Source organism: Amblyomma mixtum, chromosome 9 (genome assembly GCF_055824585.1).
Source record: "Amblyomma mixtum isolate Tamu chromosome 9, ASM5582458v1, whole genome shotgun sequence".
In the NCBI taxonomy this organism is placed as follows: domain Eukaryota; kingdom Metazoa; phylum Arthropoda; class Arachnida; order Ixodida; family Ixodidae; genus Amblyomma; species Amblyomma mixtum.
The window spans coordinates 68744197-68752879 of NC_143020.1; the positions used below are offsets into that span (position 1 = coordinate 68744197).

The 8683-nt window shown below is 46.2% G+C and overlaps 1 protein-coding gene across 1 annotated transcript; it reads right to left on the bottom strand.

The window, feature by feature from the left end:
- Positions 1–992: 992 nt before the first annotated feature.
- Positions 993–8057, bottom strand: LOC149329548 (uncharacterized). Its single transcript, XM_089562294.1, has 2 exons — positions 7748–8057; positions 993–2378 (listed from the first exon to the last, which is right to left on the bottom strand). The coding sequence occupies exons 1-2, from the start codon at positions 8033–8035 to the stop codon at positions 1314–1316; spliced, it is 1353 nt and encodes a 450-aa protein (XP_089418420.1). The 5' UTR covers positions 8036–8057; the 3' UTR covers positions 993–1313.
- Between the last annotated feature and the right edge of the window lie 626 nt (positions 8058–8683).

Sequence of the window (8683 nt, forward strand, 5' to 3'; positions counted from 1 at the left end):
CTGTTCATGAGTGAATACAGATGCGAAAGCAGAATTAGATATGCTAGCACACACGACATCGGAAACAACACGCCCGGAATCATCAGTGAAGGTAATAGTGCGTATCGATGGCGGGTTTAAACGCTGCCAGAATTTAGTCGGATTACCCTTAAGTATGTTGGGTAGGTCAGTATGATAAAAGTAGCGTTTAGCATTTTTTACTGCGGCCAGGTATGTCTTTACAGCGGTGTAATATTTTTCCCATGCGCAGTCATTTCCAGTACGTTTGGTACTGCGGAACAAACGTTTCTTTTTCTTTTCCAATCTTCCTAGAGCCTTGGTAAACCATGGTTTCTGTTTGGTTGCGCGGACGCTGCATTTGGGAATATATTTGTTAGTAGGTTCGTTCATTTTATGAATAAACATCGACCAATTTTCGTGGATGGTTTGTTCCAGGAAAGAGCGCTTAAAAGCTGGGAAGTAAGCTTCCAACGCCCTGTTTATAGCCTCATAGTTACCTTTGTTATAAAGGGTGATTGTTCTTCTGGAAGTTTCTTTTAGTGTTGGAGTGAAGGTAAAGGACGCGTGGATGACTTTGTGATCACTAATTTCCCGGAGATAAGTAATGGAGTTGAGGCATTCGGGGTGGCTCGATAGTATAACGTCAAGAATGTTAGCGGTATCTCGGCGATGCGTGCAGGCTGGGTTACTAATTGAGTAAGATTAAAATTTAAGCACACGTCCACAAACTCCTGTGATTCATGCTCTCTAAAAATATGCTGATAAGGGTTATTCCAATCGATGTCAGGATAGTTAAAATCTCCGAAAAGGAGCACGAGTGCGTAAGGGTGTTTTGTAAGTTCGTTCAGAATGTTTTGCAGCTCTTGAGGGAATTCGGGGTTATTGTGTGTGTGTGTGTGGGGGGGGGGGGGGGGGTATTCTGACATGAGTGTCGCAGTATTCTTTTGGAAAATATTACGAACACGGAGGCTTTTTTATTCCCGGAAATATTACATATGCAGCCATCGATGTGAAGCTGGGTATGAGCAGATGTGAAAGCTTTCATTTCCAAACAAAATTTGCGAGTGTGGTAACGGAAATTGTAAGATGCTAAAAAGCAGTGTTTGGTAGGGCAAAACAGCAATGCCGTCGAAAGCAAACCTTAATAAATTGCAGTTAAACAGCGAATTTATTTTGAACAAAAAAGATTAAACATTGCAATGCCCACGAGGTTTTCTTCAAATTTTAATTCTCCAGAAGTTCTCACGAAAAAAAGTTTGTTCCCGCCGTGCACATGCGCCACTTCCTTCTTCCTGTGCCTTTAGAAGAGAAACTTAAGGCAGGAGCTCCCACTTGACTCGAAGCTTGTTGTCCTCTACAAAGTCGTCATTCAGGAGATCCGCTAGGAGAAACGAAGTCTTCAGGAGACAAACACCAACGTTGCTTGAAGTTTCGGGCTTTTGGTAATTCCTCCGAGAACGTACTGTTTTAACCCCGACCTTACGTTCGGTGTCTCCCTGCGGGTGCACGACGCTCAGCTTGATTCTTTGCTCGAATGGCCACAGAACAACGTCGTCCAGGTCGCCTTCGTGCAGCTGTAAGCAAGCATGCACAGTAACCGAGTCGCCTGTTTTGTTGAAAGCTAGGCCGGGTGATATGCAGTAACCACGCAGGTACACCCTCTCGTTGTAATAGCTAGCAAAGCCTTCGTTCAGCGCTTTCTCTTCAAGGGATTTCACACCCTGTACAAAAAACTCGCACCGCGTTGCTTGCAGCTGAACGAGTGTGTGCACTTTTGTGATGCGCTCCAACGTCTTCTGACCATTTTCCCTCCCTTCTGTTCTGGCTTGCTCCAGGGCAGCTGTGATTTGGGAAATAATTCCTGCAGTTTCCGTTCTCATATTACCTAACTTATCTGTCAGTGTTCTTTCTAATCGATTTACCCCTGGGGAAATATTGTTTACGGTGTCGCGGCGTGTGGTCATATATTCTTTAATTTCCTCGTTCGACGCTAGGATTTCTTGTCTTAAGGCTTCTTTGAATGCGTTGATATCATGAGAAATTTCATTCAACCTTTCACCGTGCGTGCTATTATCAGCAGTGATTCTTTCGAGATAGCCCTTCATTTCATCCGCCTGCTTTTGAAATGCTTGGCTGAAAGTAGCAAAAGACGCATTGCCATCCTTGGGGTAGCAATTGCTTTGGGATTCCAACGAGGCGTCAGTCATCGAGCCGCAAGTTCCCGATCTGAGGTGCGCGCACACTTCGCTGCAGAGGACGCTCATCGAACACTTTGGGCAGCAAGTAGAATGGTGCAGACATTCCCGCTGGAAATGGTGGGCGATCGTGGAAGCAGGCGTCACGTGCTGGCAACCCCGTTCGGCATTCCAGCACTTGACCTGCAAGGCGAACAAGAGTATATCTATTGAAATCCCTATTACCTCTCCAACGATGGATTTTTTTTTCAATTTTTGTTTTTAGGTTAATTCCTGCGCTGAATTCACGTCACCACTTGGTTGAGCACACGGACAGTAGGATGCTATACAGGTTTGTTCTTCAAAATACCTGCAACACATGAAGTGCAAAGACACTGTGCTATTTTCACTTCTGCACTAACCTCACTCTGACTCATATTAGTGTAATACGTGAACTAAATTACAGTGCAGTTATATGTATACCTTCCTGTACCCGTTGTCACGATTTTAGTTCTCCCCATGCTCCCTCATTTTGGACCACCTGCGTACGTACAGACGTACATTGCAGTAAGCAGCAGCAGAGAATGACACTAAACAGCACCTATGTTTATTTGTGCGCATGCCGCATTATGGCCGCGTTCAGACAAGGTAGGATCATAGGATATCGTGCTCTGCAGTTAATCTGGGTAGCAAATGTTGGATTGGTGGTAGACGGAGACAACATAGTAAAGCAGCTGGACATTTTGAAACTGCAGTCAGAGAAACGCAACGTCGAAATTCCTAACGCATGAAGGAATGACTGATTGTAGTTAATTCTATATAAACATGCCACCGTACTGAATCACCAGACGTCAGTTTATGATAAATAGTAAACCATGAAAAACAAGGGTTTTTACGCTAGTGTTCTGAAAAATAAACTTTGACATTCGCTACGCATGCTAAATGCACTACGTGTTGGTCACGGAATACGATACATGAAAAAGGAAAAGAAATGATTTTCATACTTCGAAGCAATAAAGAATGTTAACTATTTGAGAAACCCGTCGTCAGATACGAGTTTTGAATCTTATGCAAAAATATCGCGGCTAGTTGTGTTCAGCTCATCTGCCTTCGCTTAGGACCAAAAGAAATACCACTGTTGGGGAAATTGTTCAGCTGCAGTGGCAGTTGCTGTTCAAAGACAAGCGTTGAATGACCAAAACCGTGCTTGCGACAGCAGCGGCGACACGCTAAGCGAGTCGCTTTGGTTTCTTGCCAAAAAGGCGCACTCTACTGCGCACAGTACCGTATTGCGGTGGACCACGACCGCAAAAAGATGAAAAAATTACCGACGATTACTTACTTCCTAATGCGAAATATGAGCGCAGCATATAAGCTGTTTCACCTTTTCGATAGATTGAGGCAAAGGAATCGAGCAACACATGTATGCGCTATCACAGAGTTTTTTTTTTATTTTTCACACGTATTCCTTTAACAAAGATTCCACTAACAGTTCTTGACAGTCATGAAGGAAGCTTTGTGGTCGGAGAAATAGACTGATATATGTTCGACTTGGTACACCAATGCTTGATTCTCAAAGACGAGATCTATACAAGTGCCTCGCGAGGTTGTCACAGCCGTGGGACGCGTTACGAGCGAGAGGAACGGGATGTTCTCCCGCATAAGTGTTAGGAAATTGCTGTTTGTCTTTATGTCAACATTAAAGTCCCCCACTACTAACAGCGGTGTGGATCGATGGACGGTTAATGCGAGTTGCAGGAAGTGCACGACGTCTTTCGTGAGTGCGGTAGGGGCGAAGTAGGCAGCTACTACCAGCAAGTCGTTGGACAACTTTGCGGCGCACAGTTCGCCAACTTCATGTGACGTGGCAAACATTTCGACTGGTATTGCAGAGAGACCTATGCGCAAGTAGATAGCGACTCCCGCCGCTCTGTTGTGGTCTCTGCGAGCACCACAGCAGTATAGGAAATGTATGATTTCGAGAGGCTCTTCGGGATCCATCCAGGTTTCAGCAAAGTACAGAGGAATGGCGCAGAATGTGATCGTGGTGTACGTCCTTGGCATGTGCGGCAAGGGAGCGTACGTTAAGAATCTGGTTGTGAATGATGAATCAAGTGCTGCCAGCGAATGACGCGTCCATTGGCTGTCTGCGTGTGTTACTGATGTGTGGTTAACATGTTAAGCTTCGCCTGTAAGAGTGGAACGCGACAGCGTCTTGCAACGCTGCCAGGGAGTCCACAGAACGCCATCGCCAATTCGGCTGTACGCCTTGCCGGACGGTAAATTTATTTTTTGAGGAAAGGAAATGTATCTCTCTCGCATATCTGGGTGGACACCTGCACCTCGCCGTAAGGGAAAGGGGGAAGATGGGAGTGAACGAAGACGCCGTATTAGCTAGACGCGCCTTTGTTCATTCAAAACCATTCAGCTGGCATTACGGAGTGGCTAGCGTGCTCGTATCGCACTCCGGAGACCCTGGTTCGATTCCCCAACTCGACCAATTTCGTTCTCGGTTTTATTGATTTATGCGGTCTAACTAGAAAGGTTAATTAGGCTATTTCATATTTATATTATTGCATTTCTCTCCATCGTGTTCTGTCATTAACCTGTCAATTGTTGGAACTGTCTAGGATGTTCGACACAACGTATATGAAACGAGCAACGTCTTACTGAGTGGGAAGTGCGTGGTGGTGGAGGGAACGCGGCTTCGTAATTATTGCCTTTTCACCCTTGTGTCAATAGGTATTCTATTCTGTTTTACATCGCCCACGAGCAATTCATATTAGTTAGAGATGTTTATGGTAGCTGTTTAATTGGCTCGCCTTACATGCTTATTGTCATGTGTTCTTGGAAATGTCACTGTACCTGGTAACCTTGGCATGTGTACATATGTAAATAAAATTTTTCTAAACATCGTACTTATCTGTTTTTTTTCAGCAGCGTCTCCTTCCGCGGACGCTGTTGTCGCTGCGGCGCGCGTCTTTCTTTTCTTTTCTTCTGACCTCTTCATTCTCCTCTATATTAATTAGGCGAATTGATTAATTAAGCAATTAACTAAACTCAGTCCAACTTAGTTGCAGCATCACTATACGATCCCTTTGATTGGTTGCATGGTTACTAGGCAAAGTACAATTGGCCCCATTTGAAATTCGCGCACTGCGACGTCACGAGCATTTCGACGAATTGAAAAGCGTGACATTGGGGGCGGAGCTGGTTACGACGCCGACGCGAAACCCAGGAAGAGACGCCAAAGAGCTGCGCTCTAAAAAAACTGAAGCCTCTCCTCGTCGCGAAAAAGCAGAAATAGAGGTCTTTCCTTTGAGTCATGACCGCACCTGACTGAAAGAGCTTGTTGTCCACGGTCTATTTTACCTCATCTAGCATTAAAATTGTTCAGATTAGCGAGCTCTGACTGTCAATTAAGGTATCGCATAACACTACACACAAGCAACATAATCAATCGGCCCAACGTTGGAAATGGATGGTTTAATTGTGGTCCGTTGTAGGAGCAACCCTTGCCAATAATATTTGGCATATTAGCTGCGCTGCTTCGGTGCCTCTGGAACCTCCGCGGATAAGAATGTTTATTAACAATAGCTTTTTTTCTCTTTTGGAACAATACAAAATACCATGACATATGATAAAACACTACGCACGACGATCACCTTTAACTGCTAAATATATTTTTTTCGCACAGTCTTCATTACTCACAAATCCGGAGAGCCGGACAGAATGCGAGAGTATTAAGAGGGAACTCGGCCCATATTTAAGAGTGCCTTCATCAATGCACAAATACGTGTCCTTTTCTTAAAAGCTTCGAGACATCTGAGTCGTCTGTGCGGCTCCATAGTACGGCTTCTTTAGTGTATCCTGCTTATCCAGCATTCAAAATACCCGGGAAATAACAGCAGCATTCATACACACATTTCCATAGGAGCATGCAAGGTCAGAGAGCCATTGTTAACGGTATCGGCCACTGTCGAACAGTAAGTTCATCAGCGTCTTATCAGCTGTTGCTTTAGGCAGCCTCATCTTCACAGCTCTTCACACATGCACCCATAACCCCCGCCACTACTACTGTCGGCGTCATCGGACAGTGAAAGCATACAAGACTCCGAATGATTATCGTCATCATCAGCCTAACAGCGCCCACTGCAGGGCAAGACCTCTCCCATGTCTCTCCAATTAACCCCTGTCCTTTGCAAGCTGCGGCCGCTGCATCAACGTAAACTTCTCTTATTAACCACCATTAATTTGGAAGTCATCAACCCTCAAACGCGGGTCAATGACATCCTAGTCGAAATCGAGAGGAAAGAATGGGCTTAGGCAAGGCATGTAATGCAAAGCAAGATACCCGCTGGTCCTTAAGGATAACGGAGTGGATTCCAACAGAAAGCAAGCGTAGCAGGGGGCGGCAGAAAGTTAGGTTGGCGGATGAAATTAAGAATGCTTATCACCGCTGGCTTATTGCATGATGTGGCAAGATTTCTTTTCTTCGAAATATGCTTTCCTCACAAACAACAAAGACCATAAAAAAATACCAACGCACTGAACGAGAAACAGAGCTTGCAGGAATAATAAAAATTAGGCAAAGTTGGTAAACAGGGCAAAAAAATGGATTGTTTCGCGTGGAAGTGAAAACAAAGGATTAACTTGGGGCATAACTATCCCTGATTAAAGACCACGACGACTTTCTTCGTGGCGAAGATTTCCAGACGCTTTCTTGCTTCCGGTTGTATTAAGGTTACGACATACTTAAATCATTCCGAGGTATACGCGTTTGAATGATCCCGCAAACCATCCTGTCGTAAACTGGTTTCTATTCATTGCACGGTTATTTAATGACGTTGGCATCGTTAGTTAAGGCTGGTACTCAGGCAATTCAAAGCGCAGTACACGGCCGAAGAAAATAACACACGAAGACACGGGCTGCAATGGTATACCGCAATAGAGCGTTCTAATACAACCGAGTGCAACTTTTTGTTAAGCAGTCAGAGCGAGTGGTTCCGTCTGTCCACTTCTTGTTCCGCGTGTTGCATTTTGATTTCTTTTGTAGAAGGCTTTTTTCCGGAACAAATGAAGGTTATCGACAGCTCCAGACAAAAAGTGGCTGTGGCGCAACTCACCTCAGCCAGCATAAACTGAGCGAGAGTTCCTAAGCATGGTTATACACTGTCCAGCTTTGGTTCACCTGTATTTTTTCAGGCCTTCAGCGAGCGCAAACCACGTGCCACAAGTGCAAGATCAAGCGTCCAGAACGGCGGTCGGGGCAGCGGTGGACGTGACCGCCAAGCTCAAAAGCGAGTCAGGTGACTCTCACGTGCAGCCACAGGGGAGAATGAGCGGCAGAGCAGCGGCCTGCGCCGCGGTGGACGTGACTGCCAAGCGCGCAGCTATGGCGACGATGAAGAAGAAGATCGAGGCCCCGGCCGCTCGCGATTTTCGACATGCGGCGCGCCTCCCATTAGAGGTCAAATCAAAGACCCAGTTGAGCTTCAGGCTAAGGGGGAAAGGAGTATAGTTTTTAGCTTTAAAAGAAAAGGAGGAGGGGAGGCGGAAGTTGAGTGACTAACCTCTCGCCTCAGCAGCTGATCTAGAGGAAAGTCCCTCCACTCGACGTCGTCTTCGTCGTGCCACTCGTGGCCGTCCAGCGGACAGACGTGCATGTCTTCCTGGGCGCATTGCTCGTAGCACCAGTCGCACAGCACGTGCATGCAGGACAGCAACGCGGTCCTCTTGCGCACCAGCCCGCAGGCACTGCACACCCTGTTCGTCGGAATGGTCTTCACGAAATTCAGAGGTCTCCAGTCGAGGTCCGGGCTGAAGCCGACCAGGGTATATTGGGTAGCGGCAGAAGGCATCACTCTTCGCGTGCGCTCGCTGCCCCGCCGCCTGAAAAACTGCATTTTTCCGCCCTCTCCGTGCGGGCTCTTATCTATTTCGTTTGGTCGTCAGGGCGACTATCAGAGCGGCATGCATCCACTACCTCTCGCGAAAAGTATTACCTGCTGCTCCCGTTTGGCTGTCGTTATCTCTTCGGCTGCATTTACAACCTCTCCAATACGTAGCTTTAACTCAGGCGGCTTTCTTTCTGAAGGGATCAAGCGAATAATATATTTCTGTTCCCTGCCTAATGGCAGAAATGAAATTTTGCAACACATTACAAAATGAGAATACTCTATGTGAATTGCTGCAGGCGCAGAGTGGTCATGGCGTTGTAATACTCAATAGTAATATTTCACGGTTACAACATTGCCGCCGAGGTGCGCGCGTTCGAGATTAGCGGTTTGCATCCCGTCCGTGCCGGAGTTTCGACGCCAGCGGAGGCTCAAACTTTCCTTGCAAAACTACCCCGGTTTGCGTTGAAAAACTAGTGTTAGGAACAGTTTCTTATAGTGTCCTTCACCAACGAACGACTCAGAAACCGAAAGCCTTGGTTTAGGAGTAACACTTGTCGGGCGGCTAGTTGGTGCGTATTTCCAGAAAAGGGTTGTAGCGCCTTTTCCATC